The sequence below is a fragment of the Mesoplodon mirus genome (genome assembly GCF_964341445.2).
Source record: "Mesoplodon mirus genome assembly, chromosome: 14".
In the NCBI taxonomy this organism is placed as follows: Eukaryota; Metazoa; Chordata; class Mammalia; order Artiodactyla; family Ziphiidae; genus Mesoplodon; species Mesoplodon mirus.
Window position 1 is genome coordinate 87,294,628 of NC_138990.1, and position 20,181 is coordinate 87,314,808.

Genomic DNA, 20,181 nt, shown 5'->3' on the forward strand with positions numbered 1-20,181 from the left:
TGTTTGCTAGTATTTTGTTGAGGATTTTTGCTTCTATGTTCATCAGTGATATTGGCCTGTAGTTTTCTTTCTTTGTGACATCCTTGTCTGGTTTTGGTATCAAGGTGATGGTGGCCTCATAGAATGAGTTTGGGAGTGTTCCTCCCTCTGCTATATTTTGGAAGAGTTTGAGAAGGATAGGTGTTAGCTCTTCTCTAAATGCTTGATAGAATTCGCCTGTGAAGCCATCTGGTCCTGGGCTTTTGTTTGTTGGAAGATTTTTAATCACAGTTTCAATTTCAGTGCTTGTGATTGGTCTGTTCATATTTTCTATTTCTTCCTGTGTCAGTCTTGGCAGGTTGTGCATTTCTAAGAATTTGTCCATTTCTTCCAGGTTGTCCATTTTATTGGCATAGAGTTGCTTGTAGTAATCTCTCATGATCTTTTGTATTTCTGCAGTGTCAGTTGTTATTCTCCTTTTTCATTTCTAATTCTATTGATTTGAGTCTTCTCCCTTTTTTTCTTGATGAGTGTGGCTAATGGTTTATCAATTTTGTTTATCTTCTCAAAGAACCAGCTTTTAGTTTTATTGATCTTAGCTATCATTTCCTTCATTTCTTTTTCATTTATTTCTGATCTGATTTTTATGATTTCTTTCCTTCTGCTAACTTTGGGATGTTTTTGTTCTTTCTCTAATTGCTTTAGGTGCAAGGTTAGGTTGTTTATTCGAGATGTTTCCTGTTTCTTAAGGTGGGATTGTATTGCTATAAACTTCCCTGTTAGAACTGCTTTTGCTGCATCCCATAGGTTTTGGGTTGTCGTGTCTCCATTGTCATTTGTTTCTAGGTATTTTTTAATTTCCCCTTTGAATTCTTCAGTGATCACTTTGTTATTAAGTAGTGTATTGTTTAGCCTCCATGTGTTTGTATTTTTTACAGCTCTTTTCCTGTAATTGATATCTAGTCTCACAGCATTGTGGTTGGAAAAGATACTTGATACAATTTCAATTTTCTTAAATTTACCAAGGCTTGATTTGTGACCCAAGATATGATCTATCCTGGAGAATGTTCCATGAGCACTTGAGAAAAATGTGTATTCTGTTGTTTTTGGATGAAATGTCCTATAGATATCAATTAAGTCCATCTTGTTTAATGTATCATTTAAAGCTTGTGTTTCCTTATTTATTTTCATTTTGGATAATCTGTCCATTGGTGAAAGTGGGGTGTTAAAGTCCCCTACTATGATTGTGTTACTGTTGATTTCTCCATTTATGGCTGTTAGTATTTGCCTTATGTATTGAGGTGCTCCTATGTTGGGTGCATAAATATTTACAATTGTTATATCTTCTTCTTGGATCGATCCCTTGATCATTATGTAGTGTCCTTCTTTGTCTCTTCTAGTAGTCTTTATTTTAAAGTCTATTTTGTCTCATATGAGAATTGCTACTCCAGCTTTCTTTTGGTTTCCATTTGTATGGAATATCTTTTTCCATCCCCTTACTTTCAGTCTGTATGTGTCTCTAGGTCTGAAGTGGGTCTCTTGTAGACAGCATATATATGGGTCTTGTTTTTGTATCCATTCAGCCAATCTGTGTCTTGTGGTGGGAGCATTTAGTCCATTTACATTTAAGGTAATTATCGATATGTATGTTCCTATTCCCATTTTCTTAATTGTTTTGGGTTCGTTATTGTAGGTCTTTTCCTTCTGTTGTGTTTCTTGCCTAGAGAAGTTCCTTTAGCATTTGTTGTAAAGCTGGTTTGGTGGTGCTGAACTCTCTCAGCTTTTGCTTGTCTGTAAACGTTTTAATTTCTCCATCAAATCTGAGTGAGATCCTTGCTGGGTAGAGTAATCTTGGTTGCAGGTTCTTCTCCTTCATCACTTTAATTATGTCCTGCCACTCCCTTCTGGCTTGTAGAGTTTCTGCTGAGAGATCAGCTGTTATCCTGATGGGGATTCCCTTGTGTGTTATTTGTTGTTTTTGCCTTGCTGCTTTTAATATGATTTCTTTGTGTTTAATTTTGGACAGTTTGATTAATATGTGTCTTGGCGTATTTCTCCTTGCATTTATTCTGTGTGGGACTCTCTGTGCCTCCTGGACTTGATTAACTATTTCCTTTCCCATATTAGGGAAGTCTTCAACTATAATCTCTTCAAATATTTTCTCAGTCCCTTTCTTTTTCTCTTCTTCTTCTGGAACCCCTATAATTCGAATGTTGGTGCCTTTAATGTTGTCCCAGAGGTCTCAGACTGTCCTCTGTTCTTTTCATTCTTTTTTCTTTATTTTGCTCTGCAGCAGTTATTTCCACTATTTTATCTTCCACCTCACTTATCCGTTCTTCTGCCTCAGTTATTCTGCTATTGATCCCATCTAGAGTATTTTTTATTTCATTTATTGTGTTTTTAATCGATGCTTGATTCATCTTTAGTTCTTCTAGGTCCTTGTTAACTGTTTCTTGCATTTTGTCTATTCTATTTCCAAGATTTTGGATCTGGGAAATAGAATCTTGGATCATCTTTACCATCATTATTCTGAATTCTTTTTCAGGTAGACTGCCTATTACCTCTTCATTTGTTAGGTCTGGTGGGTTTTTATCTTGCTCCTTCTCCTGCTGTGTGTTTTTCTGTCTTCTCATTTTGCTTATGTTACTGTGTTTGGGGTCTCCTTTTTGCAGGCTGCAGGTTCGTAGTTCCCGTTGTTTTTGGTGTCTGTCCCCAGTGGCTAAGGTTGGTTTAGTGGGTTGTGTAGGCTTCCTGGTGGAGGGGACTAGTGCCTGTGTTCTGGTGGATGAGGCTGGATCTTGTCTTTCTGGTGGGCAGGTCCACGTCTGGTGGTGTGTTTTGGGGTGTCTGTGGACTTTTTATGATTTTAGGCCACCTCTCTGCTAATGGGTGGCGTTGTGTTCCTGTCTTGCTAGTTGTTTGGCATAGGGTGTCCAGCACTGTAGCTTGCTGGTCGTTGAGTGAAGCTGGGTGCTGCTGTTGAGATGGAGATCTCTGGAAGATTTTCGCCGTTTGATATTATGTGGAGCTGGGAGGTCTCTTGTGGACCAGTGTCCTGAAGTTGGCTCTCCCACCTCAGAGGCACAGCACTGACTCCTGGCTCCTCAATTTGGGATGATTTGTTGTCTATTCATGTATTCCACAGATGCAGGGTACATCAAGTTGATTGTGGAGCTTTAATCCGCTGCTTCTGAGGCTGCTGGGAGAAGTTTCCCTTTCTCTTCTTTGTTCTCACAGCTCCTGGGTCTCAGCTTTGGATTTGGCCCCGCCTCTGCGTGTAGGTCGCCGGAGGGTGTCTGTTCTTCGCTCAGACAGGACAGGGTTAAAGGAGCAGCCTCTTCGGGGACTCTGGCTCACTCAGGCCAGGCGGGAGGGAGGGGCACGGAGTGCGGGGCGAGCCTGCAGCGGCAGAGGTCGGCGTGACGTTGCACCAGCCCGAGGCGCGCCGTGCGTTCTCCCAGGGAAGCCGCCCCTGGATCCCGGGACCCCGGCAGTGGCGGGCTGCACAGGCTCCCGGAAGGGCAGTGTGGACAGTGACCTGCGCTCACACACAGGCTTCTTGGCGGCGGCAGCAGCAGCCCCAGCGTCCCACGCCCGTCACTGGGCTCCGCGCTTTCAGTCGTGACTTGCGCCCGTCTGTGGAGCCCCTTTAAGCAGCGCTCTTAATCCCCTCTCCTCACGCACCAGGAAACCAAGAGGGAAGAAAAAGTCTCTTGCCTCTTCGGCAGCTCCAGAGTTTTCCCGGACTCCCTGCCGGCTAGCTGTGGCACATTAGCCCCCTTCAGGCTGAGTTCTCGCCGCCAGCCCCAGTCCTCTCCCTGCGCTCTGACCGAAGCCCGAGCCTCAGCTTCCAGTGCCGCCCGCCCTGGCGGGCGAGCACACAAGCCCCTCGGGCTGGTGAGCGCCGCTCGGCACCGATCCTCTGTGCGGGAATCTCTCTGCTTTGCCCTACCCAGGTATGTGGGGAGTTTCTTGCCTTTTGGGAGGTCTGGGGTCTTCTGCCAGAGTTCAGTAGGTGTTCTGTAGGAGTTGTTCCACGTGTAGCTGTATTTCTCGTGTATCTGTGGGGAGGAAGGTGATCTCCGCGTCTTACTCTTCCGCCATCTTACCCGGAAGTCTCGTATGTTTTTTTAAATAAATTTATTTTATTTATTTATTTTTGGCTGTGTTGGGTCTTCATTACTGCGCGTGGGCTTTCTCTAGTTGCAACGAGCGGGGGCTACTCTTTGTTGCGGTGGGCGGGCTTCTCGTTGCGGTGGCTTCTCTTTGTTGCAGAGCATGGGCCCTGGGTGCACAGGCTTCAGTAGTCGGTAGCACGCGGACTCAGTAGTTGTGGCTCACAGGCTCTAGAGCACAGGCTCAGTAGTTGTGGCACACAGGCTTAGTTGCTTCGCTGCATGTGGGATCTTCCCGGACCAGGGCTCAAATCTGTGTCCCCTGCAATGGCAGGTGGATTCTTAACCACTGTGCCACCAGGAGAGCCCGGTCATATGGTTTTTATTCTTCAGTTTGTTAATGTGGTGTATCACACTGATGGATTTGCAGATACTGAAAAATCCTTGCATCCCTGGGATGAATCCCACATGATCATGGTGTATGATCCTTTTAGTTTATTAGTGGATTCGGTTTGCTAGTATTTTGTTGAGGATTTTTGCATCTATGTTCATCAGTGGTATTGGTCTGTAGTTTTCTTTTTTGCAATATCTTTGTCTGGTTTTGGTATCAGGGTGCTGGTGCCCTCCTAGAATGAGTTCAGAAGTGTTCCTTCCTCTGCAAATTTTTGGAACGGTTTCAGAAGGATGGGTGTTAACTCTTCTCAATGTTTGGTAGAATTCACCTGTGAAGCCATTTGGTCCTGGACTTTTCTTTGTTGGTAATTTTTAAATTGCTGATTCAATTTCAGTTCTGGCAATTGGTCTATTCATATTTTCTGTGTCTTCCTGATTCAGTCTTGGGAGGTTGTACCTTTCTAAGAATTCATCAGTTCCTTCTAGGTTGTCCATTTTATTGGCGTGTAGTTGCTCATAGTAGTCTCTTATGATCCTTTGTATTTCTGTGGTGTCAGTTGTAACTTCTTTTTCATTTCTGATTTTATTGATTGGGGCCCTCTCCCTTTTTTTCTTGATGAGTCTCCCTAAAGGTTTATCAATTTTGTTTATATTTTCAAAGAGCCAGCTTTTAGTTTCATTGATCTTTCCTATTGTTTTTTTTTTTTTTTTTTTTTTTTTGTCGTACGCGGGCCTCTCACTGTTGTGGCCTCTCCTGTTGCGGAGCAACAGGCTCCGGATGCGCAAGCTCAGTGGCCGTGGCTCACGGGCCCAGCCACTCCGCAGCATGTGGGATCTTCCTGAACCGGGGCACGAACCCGTGTCCCTTGCATCGGCAGGCGGACTCTCAACCACTGCGCCACCAGGGAAGCCCTCCTATTGTTTTTTTAGTCTCTATTTCATTTATTTCTGCTCTGATATTTATGATTCCTTTCCTTCTACTAACTCTGGTTTTTATGTATTCTTCTTTCTCTACTTGCTTTAGATGTAAGTTTAGGTTGTTAATTTGAGATTTTTCTTGTTTCCTGAGGTAAGCCTGTATCACTATAAACTTCCCTCTTAGAACTGCTTTTTCTGTGTCCCATAGGTGTTGGATCATCATGTTTTCGTTTTCATTTGTCTCTAGGTAGTTTTTGATTTCCTCTTTGATTTCTTCAATGATCCATTGGTTGTTTAGTAGCATATTGTTTAGCCTCCACGTGTTTGTGAGTTATGCAGGTTTTTTTTTCTTGTAGTTGATTTCTAGTTCCATAGAGTTGTGGTTGGAAAAGAAGCTTGATATGATTTCAGTTTTCTTAAATTTACCAAGGCTTGTTTTGTGGCCTAACATATGATCTATCCTGGAGAATGTTCCATGTGCACTTGAAAAGAATGTGTATTCTGCTGCTTTTGGGTGGAATGCTCTATAAATATCAGTTAAGTCCCTTTGGTCTAATGTGTTATTTAAGGCCTGTGTTTCCTTATTGATTTTCTGTCTGGATGATCTGTCCCTTGATGTAAGTCGGGTGTTAAAGTCCCTTACTATTATTGTGCTACTGTTGAATTCTCCTTTTATGTCTGTTAATATTTTGCCTTATGTATTAAGGTGCTCCTATGCTGGGTGCATACATATTTACAGTTGTTATATCTTCTTCTTGGATTGATCCCTTGGTCATTCTATAGTGTCCTTCTTTGTCTCCTGTAACAGTTTTTATTTTAAAGTTGATTTCATCTAATATAAATATTGCTACTCTGGCTTTCTTTTGATTTTCATTTGTGTGGAATACCTTTTCTATCCCCTCTCTTTTAGTCTGTATGTGTCTCTAGATCTGTAGTGAGTCTCTTGTAGGCAGCAAATAAACGGGCCTTGTTTTTGTATCCATTCATCCAGTTTGTGTCTTTTGGTTGGAGCATTCAGTCTGTTTACGTTTAAGGTAATTATCGATATGTATGTTCTTACTGTCATTTTGTTAATTGTTTTGGATTTGTTTCTGTAGGTCTTTTTTTCCCCCCTTCTTTTGTTCTCTTCTCTTGTGATTTGATGACTATCTTCAGTGTTATGTTTAGATTCCTTTTTTGTGTATGTGTGTATCTGTTATAGATTTTTGGCTTGTGGTTACCTTGAGGTTATTGTATAGCAGTCTCTCTCTCTATATATGTGATTCTTCTAAGTTGCTGATGTCTTAATTTCAAATGCATCTTAAATACCCTACATGTGTACTCTCCTTCCCTCATAATTACTGTTTTTTATGTCATGTTTTACATCAAATTGTTTTTTGTATTCCTTAACTGCTTAGCATGGATACAGATGATTTTACTACTTTTGTCTTTTAATCTTCCTGCTAGCTTTGTTTATGAATGATTTCCTACCTTTACTGTATGTTTACTGGTGAGCTTTTTTGTTCCATAATTTTCTCATGTCAAGTTGTGGCCTTTTCTTTTGCACTTAGAGAAGTTCCTTTAACATTTGTTGTAAAGCTGGTTTAGTGGTGCTGAATTCTTTCAGCCTTTGCTTGTCTATACAGCTTTTGATTTCTCTGTCAAATCTGAAAAAGAGCCTTGCTGAGTAGAGTATTCTTGGATGTAGGTTTTTCCCTTTCATCACTTTAAATATATCATGCCAGTCCCTTCCAACCTGCAGAGTGCCTGCTGAAAAGTCAGCTGATAGTCTTATGGGAGTTCTGTTGTATGTTATTTGTTGCTTTCCCCTTTCTGCTTTTAGTTTTCTCTGTATCTTTAATTTTTTTTTTTTAGTTTCTGCTTTATAACAAAGTGAATCAGTTTGAATCTTTAATTTTTGACATTTTGATTACAGCGTGTCTTGGTGTGTTCCTCTTTGGGTTATCCTATATGGGATTTTCTGCGCTTCTTGGACTTGGATGACTATTTCCTTTCCCAGGTTAGGGTGGTTTTCAGCTATTATCTCTTCAAACATTTTCCTGAGCTCTTTCTTTCAAATATTTTCCCAGGCTCTTTCTCTTTTCTTCTGGGACCCCTGTAATGTGAATATTAGTGCTCTTGATGTTGTCTCAGAGATCTTTTAAACTGTCCTCATTTTTTTCTTTAATCTTTTTTCTGTTCAGTGGCAGTGATGTCCACTACTCTGTCTCCCAGCTAACTGATCCATTCTTCTGAATCCTTTAGTCTACTTTGATTCCTTCCACTGTATTTTTCAGTTCAGTTATTGTATTCTTCATCTCTGGTTGTTCTTTATATTTTCTAACTCTTTTCTTAAAGCTTATAACTTCTCGTTCTGTGCATCCATTCTCCTCCTGAGTTCTTTGATCATCTGTATGCTCATTACTCTGAACTATTTCTTGGGTAGATTGCCTATTTCCACTTCACTTAGTTCTTCTGGGATTTTATCTTGTTCCTTCATCTGAAACATTTCTCTGCCATCTCATTTTGTCAATAACTTGCTACTTGTATTTTTATGTATGTAGTAGGTAAGTCACATCTCTCAACCTTGGAGAAGTGGCCCTCTGTAGGAGGCATCCTGTGCACTCCAGCAGTACACTCCCCTCTTGTTACCCAAGCTGTGTGCTCTAGGGGTTCACCCTAAGAGGGCTACTTGGGCCTTGTGTTGTGGTGGGCTAACTATGTGGGCAGTCTGGTAGGCCCCTAGTCTGGTTGGTTGCCAGGTCCTACCTTGTGTGGATGCTGCTGGCTGCTGTTTAGCAGGGCCTGGTCACAATGTGGCTGGTTGCAGAATCCTAGGGGCCCCAGGGCTAATGCTGGCTCACTGGTGGGTGGAGTCAGGGTCCTGAAGACCCTAGGGTTGTTGCCTACCCACTGGTAGTTGAAGCCAGATCCTGGGGTTAGTGCTGGTCTACTGGCAGGCAGAGCTGGCCCCTGGAGTCCAGCTGCAGGGCCCTGGGATCCCAGAGCTCATTTCAGATTGTTGTGGGGGTGGTGTCAGTTCCTGACACAGTTGGGTACAGGGTCTGGAGTGTCCTGAAGGTTTCTTTGGCCTGCTAGTGGGCCAGTCCAGGGCCCAGCTGGTCCCAGGGTAGGCTCTGGCCTGCACTGCAGAATCATAGTTTTCTTGCTTTTGGTGCCTGCATCCTGGTGAATGAGACTGGTCTAAAGGCTTTGCCTGGCTTCCTGGTGGGAGAGTCCTGTGCCTGTCTACTGGTGGGTGGTGCTGGGTCTTGGCCCTCTGGTGGGCTGGGCCATGTCTAGGGGTGAGTCCAAAGGCAGCTGTGAGCTTTTTAGTCTTTAGGCAGCCTGTCTGCTAATGGGTGGAGCTGTGTCCTAACCCAGTTAGTTCTTTGGCCTGAGACGTCCCAGCACTGTTGCCTGCAGGCTGTTGGGTGGGGCCAGGTTTTGGAGCTAATGAGCTAATATGTCATCCACCAACAGTATTCCCCAATATGTCTGCCACCAGTGTCTATGTCCCTAGGGTGAGCTGCAGCCACCCTCCCCCAACCCCTGCCATTCCAGGAGACTCTCCAAGACCAGCAGGTAGGTCTGGCCCAGGCTCCTATCAAATTACTCCTTTGGCCCTATGTCCCAGGGTATACAAGATTTCATGTGCACCCTTTAAGAGCAATATCTCTATTTTCCCCAGTCCTGTGGGGCTCCTGCAATTAAGCCTTCTGGCCTTCAAAGCCAAATGTTCTGTGGGCTCATCTCAACAGTGCCAGACCCCCAGCCTGGGAGAACCTCTGTAATATATTTACTCTCCAGTTTTCAGGTTGCCTACATAGGTGTTATGGGATTTGATTATATCATGAGTCTGCCCTTACTACCGGTTTTGTTGTGGTTCCTTCTTTATGTCTTTTGGTGTAGGAGATCTTTTCTGGTGGGTTCCAGTTTTTTTGTGTGTGTATGTTTTTTTTTAATGGTTATTCTGCGGATAGTTGTGATTTTGGTGTGCTTATGAGAGGAGGTGAGCTCAAGGTCTTTTTACTCTGCCATCTTGCCCACTTTCCTCTATACCACATTTTCTTTTTGTTTGTTTTGTTTTAATTTTTGTTGGAGTATAGTTGCTTTACAGTGTTATGTTAGTTTCTACTGTACAGCAAAGTGAATCAGCTATACGTATACATATATCCCCTCTTTTTTGGATTTCCGTCCCATTTAGGTCACCAGAGAGCATTGAGTAGAATTCCCTGTGCTATATACAGTAGGTTCTCATTAGTTATCTATTTTATACATAGTATCAGTAGTGTATATATGTCAGTCCCAATCTCCCACCCCCCATACTACATTTTCTTTATCTATTCATCCATCAGTGGACACTTAGGTTGTTTCCATGTCTTGGCTGTTTTAAATAATGCTGCAGTGAACACAGATATACGAATATCTCTCCAAGACCAAGCTTTCAATTGTTTTGTGTATAGACCCAGAAGCAGAATTGCTGGATGATATGGTAATTCCATTTTTAACTCTTTGGGTAACCTCCATACTGGTTTCCATAGTGGCAACACCAATTACATTTTCACTAACAGTGCACAGAAAAAGGAACCTTTAGCTCCATATCTTCACTAATGCTTGTTATTTCTTGTCTTTTTGATGATAGCCATTCTAACAGGTGTGACATGATATCTTATTGTGGTTTTGGTTTGCATTTCCCAATGATTATTGATGCTGAGCATCTTTTCCTGTATTTGTTAGCCATTCGTATGTCTTCTTTACAAAAATGTCTATTAAGATCCTGTGCCCATTTTTTAATTGGGTTGTTTGTTTGTTTTTATTTGAGTTGAATTCTTTGTGTATTTTGGATGTTAACCCCTTGTCAGATATATCATTTGCAAATATCTTCTTCCATTCAGTAGTCTGATGGTTTCTTTTGCTGTGCAGAAGCCTTTCAGTTGGATGTGCTCCTGCTATTTACTTTTGCTTTTGTTGTCTTTGCTTTTGGTGTCAAATTCAAAAAATTATTGCTAATACCACTGTCAAAGCTCTTAACTGCCTATGTTTTCTTCTAGGAATTTTATGGTTTAAGATCTTACATTTAAATCTTCAATCCATTTAGAATTGATATTTGTGTATGGTGTAAGATAATGGTTCCGTTTCATTCTTTTGCATGTGGCTATCCAGTTTTCCCAGTACCATTTATTGAAGAGACTATCCTTTCCCCATTGTATATTCTTGGCTCCTTTGTCATAAGGTAATTGGCCTTATATGTGAGTTTATTTCTGGTCTTTCTATTCTGTTCCATTGATCTACATGTCTGTTTTTATGCCAGTACTATACCGTTTTGATTACTGTAGCTTTGTAATATAGTTTGAAATCAGGGAGTGTGGTGCCTACAGTTTTCTTCTACTTTTTTAAGATTGCTTTGGCTATTTGGAGTCTTTTGTGGTTACAGACAAATTTTAGAATTGTTCTATTTTTGTGGAAAATGCCACTGGAATTTTGATAGGGATTGCATTGAATCTATAGATTGTTTTGAGTAGTACGGACATTTTAACAATATTAATTCTTCCAATCTGTGAGCACAGAATATTTTCCCATTTTTTCACGTCTTTTTCAGCTTTTTTCATCAATGTTTTCAGTATACAGGTCTTTTACCTCCTTGGTTAAATTTATTCCTAGGTATTTTATTCTTTTGATGCAATTATGAATAGGATTGTTTTAATTTCTTTTTCTGGTAGTTTATTATTAATGTATAGAAATGCAACAGATTTTTGTCTGTTAAATAATTTTGTATACTGCAACTTTACTGAATGTATTAGTTGTAACAGTTTTTTTTGGTGGAGTCTTTAGGGTTTTCTATATATAAAATCATGCCATTTTCACATAGTGACAATTTTGCTTCTCTTCTGATTTGGTGCCTTTTGCTTCTTTTTCTTGCCTAATTGATCTGGCTAGGACTTCCAATACTGTGTTCAATAAACGTGATGCCAGTGGATATCCTTGTCTTGTTCCTGATCTTAGAGGAAATGCTTCCCATTTTTCACCGTTGAGTATGTTAGCTATGGTCTTGTCAGAAATGGTCGTTGAGCTATGTTTCCTCTAGACCTACTTTGTTGAGAGTTTTTATCATGAATGGATTTTGAGTTTTCTCAAATGCTTTTTCTACATCTATTGATTATATGATTTTTATCCTTTATTTGGTTAGTGTCATGTACCACATTGATTGATTTGTAGATGTTGAACCGTCCTTGCATCCCTGGAATACATCCCACTTGATCATAGTGTATAATCCTTTTAATATATTATTGAATTGGGTGTGCTAATGTTTAGTTTGGTTTTTTTTTTGCATCTATGTTCATCAGGGATATTGGCTTGTAATTTTCTTGTAGTGTATCTACACTGGGTATCTAGGTAACGTCTGGGTAACAGGGTAACGTGGGCCTTATAAAATAAGTTTGGAAGTGTTCTCTCCTGTTCTGTTTATTGAAAGAGTTTGAGAATCTTTCATATTAATTCTTCCTTAAATGTTTGGTAGAATTCAGCAGTGAAGCCACCTGGTCCTGGACTTTTGTTCATTGGGAGGTTTGAGAGTCTTTTTATACTTTAGATATAAAAGCAGATTCCATGTATCCCACTATATTTTGGAGAAATTGTCTTAGGGATTCCCAGAGTATTCCCAGAGTATTCATCCCAGTGAAAATTCTGATTACCAATAATCTATAGAGAAGGTAGAATGGATCCCATAGTTACAAGTGATACTTTGTTTCATGTGTATGTCTGTTTCTTCCATGACTTAGAACTCTAAAAATGTGTATGGAAACTGAATTAATGTTTACAATTACGGTTTATAGTTGTTAAGATGTTCTACATCTTAAAATGCCTATTTTGATTTACAATGACTGTCAAAATGTGAAGATGGAAGATGGTAATTTATATTAGGTGTATTTTACCACAATAAAAAAAATTGAGGGGGTGTGAAGATGGTTCACAAAAAAGAATTTTTCAAGGCTCTAAAACATGTAAAGAGTTGGAGTTTTTTAAATTCCATCCATTTAATTACTGATGATAAAAATAAAGTCTCAGGTTTCTTAGCTGAAAATGAGATTAATAATACCTCTCTCTCAGTTTTATAAGAGGGGAAAAAAACAGATATAGAGCATATATCATAATACCGCACACATAGCAAGCAATAATACATAGCAGCTGCTGTTACAATCCCAGGAACCAAAATGCCCTCCTCAAGGTCATACAGCCAGTCTGTGGCAGAATCCAGCCCAGAATCTGGGTCTTTTGATCCTGAGTCTCTTAAACTATTACCATGCCATTCTGGCCACTAGGCACAAGGCATGAATCAAGAATTTTCTGAATCTTTATATAGACCATTCTTTCCTTCAGTCTTTGTTTTGTATCTAAAGAATTAAATGTGAATACTATTTCTAAAGGGAATGCAAATATTTTGAAAGTCCTTCAAAATCTTTTTTTTTTCGCCTTTTCAGAGTCCAGATGTCATTCAGAATTTGAAAATACCACCCATTCTGTCTTCAGGTCAGCTAAGTTTTACTTTCATCATCCAGTGCACCTACGAAGTGATCAAGATTTTTGCCATGAATCCTTAGGAAGAAGAGTTTTCATGAGGCATTCTTGGAAAGATTCCTTTCAGCATCATCCAGACAAACAAAGAGAACACACTTGTCTTCCTTCCTCTTATCAAAATGTGGCAAAGACAAAGTCAGATTATACCACAGTAGAGAGCCTCAGTATCAATGTAAACTTGGAAAACAAAGAAGTAAAGCATACTACTAAAAGTCAGGCTAGACATTTCCCAAAATATGACAAACAAGTTAATGACCTAAAAAGGGATCATAAGGCCACCCCAGAGTTAACAACTCAGCACACTGTGAGTTTAAATGAACTCTGGAACAGGTATCAGGAGCGACAGAGGCAACAGAAACCTCCTGAGTTCAGTGCCAAGAAGGAACTTTCCTTGGTGGAGCGACTTGATCGTTTGGCTAAACTTCTTCAGCATCCCATCACACATTCTCTCCAGTCCTCAGAAAGTACACAGGATGATAACAAGGGGGAACAAGACGTTAAGGAACGGAGTAGTAGACAGCAACAGCAGAAAAACAAGCTTCAGAAAAAGAAACGGTATAAAAGCCTGGAGAAATGCCATAAAAATACAGGCGATCTTAAAAAAAACAAGGTTCTTTCTACTCATCAAGCTGGGAGGTCCAATCAGATTAAAATTGAACAGATTAAATTTGATAAATATATTCTGAGAAAACAGCCAGGTTTTCATTATATAAATAACACTTCTTCAGATTCTAGACACTCAGAGGAGAGTGAGCTGCTCACAGATACTGCCACCAACATCCTTTCCACCACCACTTCTGTGGAATCAGATATATTGACCCAAACAGATAAGGAAGTAACTCTGCATGAGAGGAGCAGCTCTATTTCCACCATTGATACTGCCCGACTGATCCATGCTTTTGGCCATGAAAGAGTTTGTTTGTCACCCAGGCGAATTAAATTATACAGCAGCATCACCGACCATCAGAGGAGATACCTTGAGAAGCGGAGCAAGAAAAACAAGAAACCACTGAATACAGGTTATCCCCAAATTACTCCAGAGCACACCAGAAGGAAACACGTCCAGGTACATGGCTACAAATTCCATCTGGCAGTATGACTACATTTTTCATGGACTTTTTAGTTAAGCTTTGCACACAGGTGAAAAAAAACCAATTGCCCTTTCCTCACTATAATATTTCTTACCAGCTGGAAAAGAGTGAGAAAGTGTAGTACAGTGCTGTTTGAGTTGTCATTCTTTTCATTAACACTCATTTACGAATTACCCTTTGGATGAAAGGCTTTGCTGCTAAATGCTTCAAAATCTGCAAAGTCTATACCTTTGGTACAGGGGATCTTCAAGTTTAGAATGACCTCCATTCTGAACAATATTACCTGTTTTTTTTGCCTGTTGGTTTTTGTTTATTCATTCCTCCCTGTCTTTTAAGAAATTTTGAGGTGCTTTTAAGCACACACACACACACACACACACACATATAAGTAATATGATTATTTTTTAAGTAAATGAAGAATTGGAATGATGGAAAATTAGACTGAAGCCAGGGAGGGGTGAGCTACAACATGATTTAAAAAATAAATACATGAAGAATTAAGAGTGACAGGAAGGCAAGTTGATACCTTGTGGATATGGTTGCTAAAAATGAGCCACAAATTTTGCTTTATGTTTTCTAGCAATTAGTGTTGCTAGAATCTTGTGATCAATTACATAACTCTAATAATAAAAGCAAACTAAATTTTCAAAAGCATTACAGATATTTCTGGTACTAAGCCTTCTTAAATTTCTCTCGTCTGTCCTCATAAAGAAGGCATTGTGGTGTAACAAAATCCTCAACGGCATCCTTACAGTACATTCTCAGTAACGACAATCATATAAGGCTAATATGGCCTTTGTTTAGGGAATTCCATAAAGGCAGATTTCAAGGGGTCAGTAAATGCAGACCATTACTTTAAGCCAAGATAACATTGATTTGGACAGGTGCTCTCCAAATAGGGATACTTGCAAAATGGTTCATTGGAGTATGAACCTTTTAAAGTTTATATTTTTGTATATGTTTTACAGTGTATGAGTACAGCAATAATATATAATTTATAAATAATATCTACTTTAGTAATTTGTACTTAAAATGTTTTATCAGTGGGACCCCATGATCAAAACAATTTGGAGACCACTGGTTTAGCTGAAAGAAGGCACAAAACATTCAGACATTTAACCATATATATTATTTCTCAATTGAGTTTTTGGTAGGTATTAAATGACAGTAATTACACATATAAATAGTACAATAAGACTCTTTTTTTAAAGTAAGCCAAAAATTGGGAAAGACACAGAATGAGGCTTTTTGTTCCATAGAGGAGGTAGGGGGAAATGCAGATAGAGAGTTTTTTGGTGTGTGTACTAAAATACATATACATAACAAAGTTTACAGTTTTATCATTTTAAAGTATGCAGTTCAGTGGCACTGAGTATATTCACAGTGTTTTACAACTATCACCACTATCTAGTTTCGAGCTTTTTCACCACCCTAGTGGAAACCTCATACCCATTAAGCAGTTACTCTCTATTCCCCCTTCCTACCAGCCCCTGTCAATCACTAATCTACTTTTTGTCCTGTGAACTTGCCTATTCTGGTTATTTCATTTAATTGGAATCATATCATATGTGGCCTTTGTGTCAGGCTTCTTTGACTCTAGAATAATCTTTCTGAAATTTATCCATGTCCTAGCATCTGTCAGTACTTCATTGCTTTTTATGGCTGAATAATATTATATGTTTAGACACATTTTATTTATCTGTTCATCCATTCATGGACGTTTAGGTTGTTTCTACCTTTTGGCTGTTGTGAATAGACCTGATATGAACATTTGTGTACAAGTTTTTATTTGAACACCTACATACAGTTCTTTTGGGTATACACGTAAGAGTTGAAAATGCTGGGTCATTTGGAAATTTTATTTTAAACTTATTTAGGAAGCGTCAAACTGTTTTTCACAGTGGCCACACCATTTTACATTCCCAGCAACAATTTCTAAGGGTTCCAATTTCTCCACATTCACCAACACTCTTTATTTACTTTTTTTTTTTTTTTGCCATCCCAGTAGCTACAAAGTGGTATCTCATACTCATTGTCATTTTGATTGTGGTTTGTTATGCCTTTCCCTTTGCATAATGACTAATGATGTTAAGTATCTTTTTATGTGCTTGTTGGCCATTTTTTTGAAATTAATGAATTAATTAATTTTTGGCTGCATTTGGTCTTCATTGCTGTGCATAGGCTTTCTCTAGTTGCGGCGAGTGGTGGCTACTCTTCATTGTGGCACGTGTGCTTCTCATTACGGTGGCTTCTCTCATTGCAGAGCACGGGCCCAGGTGTGCGGGCTTCAGTAGTTGTGGCTCATGGGCTCTAGAGCGCGGGCTCAGTAGTGTGGCACCTGGGCTTAGTTGCTCTGTGGCATGTGGGATCTTCCTGGACTGGGGCTTGAACCCTGCATTGTCAGGTGGATTCTTAACCACTGTGCCACCAGGGAAGTCCCTGCCCACTTTTTAAGTTGTTTGGCCTTTTTGTTTTTGAGTTGTAAGAGTTCTTTATGTATTCTGGATTGTGGAATATTATCAGATGTGTAATTTGCAAATATTTGCTTCCACTCTCTGGGTTGTGTTTTCACTCACTTACTACTCTTTATTGAAGCACAGCAGTTTACTTTCAATGAAGCCCCAGTGTACCTATTTTTTCTTTTGTTGCTTGTGCTTTTGGTGTCATATTTAAGAAACCATTGCCAAATCCAAAGTCATGAAGATTTGTCCATATATTTTTTTTCAAGAATTTTATACTTTTAGTTCTTTCATTTGCATCTTGGTTGTATATTGAGTTAATTTATTTATATGGTATGAGATAGGGGTCAAACATTCTTTCCACATGGAATTGTCCCAAAATCAGCTGTTGAGACTGTTCTTTCTCCATTGAATGGTCTTGGCACCCTTGTCAAAAATCAGTTGACCATAGATGTGAGGGTTTATTTCTAGGCTCTCAGTTCTGTTCCATTGATCTGTATGCTGATCTATATGCCATTACTGCACTGATTTGGTTACTGTAGCTTTGTAGTAAGTTTTAAAATTGAGAAGTATGAATCTTCCAACTTTATTCTTTTTAAAGACTGTTTTGGCCAATCAGGGCCCTTGTGTCTCCATATGAATTTTAGGATCAGCTTTTTAAAATTTCTGCTGAAAAGGTTGTTGGGAATTTTATATTAATTGCATTTAATATGTAGCTTGCTTTGGGGTTTATTGCCATCTAAACAACATTGTCTTCCAGTTGATAAACACAGGATGTTTTCCAATTTATTTAGGACTTTATTTTCTTCCAGTAAGGTCTTGTAGTTGCCAATGTACAAGTGTTATACCTTCTTGTCTAAATTTATTCCTAAGTATTTGATTCTTGTGTTTTCTTTCTTTTTCTTTATTATTTTTAATTGTGATAATGTATGCATAACAAAATTTATCATCTTAACCATTTTTTCTTATTCTATTTTATTTATTTTTCTTCCAGTTTTATTGATTTAATTGACATACAGCACTGTTTGAGTACAGCATAATGATTTGACTTACATACATCATGAAATGATTATCACAGTAAGTTTAGTGAACATCTGTCATCTCATACAGATACAAAATTAAAGAAATAGAAAAAAATATTTTCCTTGTAATGAGAACTCTTAGGATTTACTCTCTTAATCACTTTCTTATATAATATACAACAGGGTTAGTTTTATTTATCATGTTGTACATTACATCCGTAACAGTTGTTTACCTTATAACTGGAAGCTTGACTGCCCTCAACCAATTCCCACTCCCTCCCGCCACCCACTGTCTCTGTTAACCACAAATCTGATCTCTTTCTATGAGTTCGTTATTTTTTTTCTGAAGTATGATTCATCTACAACATTATGTTAGTTCCTGTGCACAAAATAGTGATTTGATATTTCTATATATTTCAAACACCATGGTAAGTCTAGTTACTATATGTCACTATGCAAAGATATTACATACTTATTGACTGTATTCTCCACACTGTACACTTAACACCCGTGACTCATTTATTTTACAACTGGAAGTTTGTACTTCTTAATCCCCCTCACCTGTTTCTTTCCTCCCTTCGCCATCTCCCCTCTGACAACCACCTGTTTTTTTCCTATCTATAACTCTGTTTCTGTTTTGTTATGTTTGTTTGTTTTGTTTTTTAGATTTCGCTTAGCATAATACCCTCTAGGTCCATCCATGTTGTTGCAAATGGCAAGATTTCATTCTTTTTATGGCTGAGCAGTATTCCATTTCATAAATATATACACCACATTTTCTTTATCCATGGGCATTTAGGTTGCTTCCATATCTTGGCTATTGTAAATAATGCTGCAGTGAACATAGGGGTGTATATATCTTTTCGAACTAGTGTTTTTGTTTTCTTCAGAAAAATACTCATATGTTAATTGTTGGATCATGTGATAGTTCTGTTTTTAATTTTGTGAGGAGCCTCCAAACTGTTTTCCATAGTGGCTGTACCAATTTACATTCCCACCAACAGTCCCTTTTCTCTTCATCCTTGCCAGTACTTGTTGTATTTTGCTAATAGCCATTCTTACAGGTATGAGGTGATATATCATTGTGGTTTTGATTTTCATTTCCGTGATGATTAGTGATACTGAGCATCTTTTCATGTGCCTCTTGGCCATCTGTATGTCTTCTTTGCAAAAATGTCTATTCAGATCCTTTGCCCATTTTTTAAAGTCAGGTTGTTTGGGTTTTTGATGTTGAGTTGTATGAGTTCTTTGTATATTCTGGGTATTAACCCCTTATCAGATAGATTGCTTGCAGATATCTTCTCCCATTCGGTAGATGATAGTTCCCTTCAGTGTGGAAAAGCTCTTTAGTTTGATGTAGTCCCATTTGTTTATTTTTGGTTTTGTTTCCCTTGCCTGAGGAGACATATCCAAAAAAAAATTACTAAGATCAGTGTCAAAGAGCTTACTGCCTATGTTTTCTTCAAGAAGTTTTGTCTTTTTTTTTTTTGGTTGTGGTTTCAGTTCTTACATTTAAGTCTTTAATCCATTTTGAATTTATTTTTGTTCATGGGGTAGTTTAATGTATTAAATACATTCATATTGTTGTGCAGACATCACCATCACCCATCTCTAGAACTCTTTTCATCTTGCAAAACTGAATTTCTACACTGACTCAAATAGCAACTCCCCATTCCACCTTAGGCTCAAGCCCCTAGCAACCACCATTCTAAGAATTTGACTACTCTAGGTACCTCATGTAAGTGGAATACAGTATTTGTCTTTAAGTAACAAGTTTATTTCATTTAGCATAATGTCCTCAAGGATCATCAGTGTTGTACCATCTGACAGGATTGTCTTTTTTTTCAGACTGAATGATACTGCATTGTATGTATATACCACATTTTTAAAATTTTTTATTTATTTATTTTTGGCTGTGTTGGGTCTTTGTTTCTGTGCGTGGGCTTTCTCTAGTTGTGGCAAGCGTGGGCCACTCTTCATCATGGTGTGCAGGCCTCTCACTGTCGCAGCCTCTCTTGTTGCGGAGCACAAGCTCCAGCCGCGCAGGTTCAGTAGTTGTGGCTCATGGGCCTAGTTGCTCCACGGTATGTGGGATCTTCCCAGACCAGGGCTCGAACCCATGTCCCCTGCATTGGCAGGCAGATTCTCAACCACTACGCCACCAGGGAAGCCCTGTATATACCACATTTTGTTTGTTCATTCATCCATCTGTTAATAGATACTTGTGTTGCTTCCACGTTTAGACCATTGTGAATAATGATGCTATGAACATGAGTGTACGAATACCCATTCAAGATCCTGCTTTCAATTTTGGGGGGTACATATCCAGAAGTGGAATGGCTGGATTATATGGTAATTCTATTTTTAATTATTTGAGGAACGACCATACTGTTTTCCACAGCAGCTGCCCATTTTACAGTCCCACCAACAGCACACGATGGTTCCACTTTTTCCACATCTTTGTCAACACATGTTATTCTCTGTTTTCTTTATAGTGGCATCCTAATGTGTATGAAGTGATATGTTTTTGATTTGCATTTCTTTCATGATTATATTGAGCATCTTTTTATATACTTCTTGGCCATTTGTATATCATCTTTGGAGAAATGTCTATTCAAGTACTTTGCTCCTTCTTGAATCACGTTAT

At 39.1% G+C, this 20,181-nt stretch overlaps 1 protein-coding gene across 8 annotated transcripts in view; it reads left to right on the forward strand.

Annotated features, from left to right (window-relative positions):
- ALMS1 (ALMS1 centrosome and basal body associated protein) overlaps window positions 1–20,181 on the forward strand; it is a 249,532-nt gene that overhangs the window by 190,744 nt on the left and 38,607 nt on the right. For 7 of the 8 annotated variants that reach the window (XM_082642966.1, XM_082642970.1, XM_082642968.1 and 4 more), the window contains one exon: window positions 12,866–14,028. The exons of the other annotated variant lie outside the window; for it this stretch is intronic. In XM_082642966.1, coding sequence (XP_082499092.1) covers window positions 12,866–14,028 — 1,163 coding nt within the window. The remainder of the gene's footprint in view (window positions 1–12,865; window positions 14,029–20,181) is intronic. 8 annotated transcript variants of the gene reach the window in all.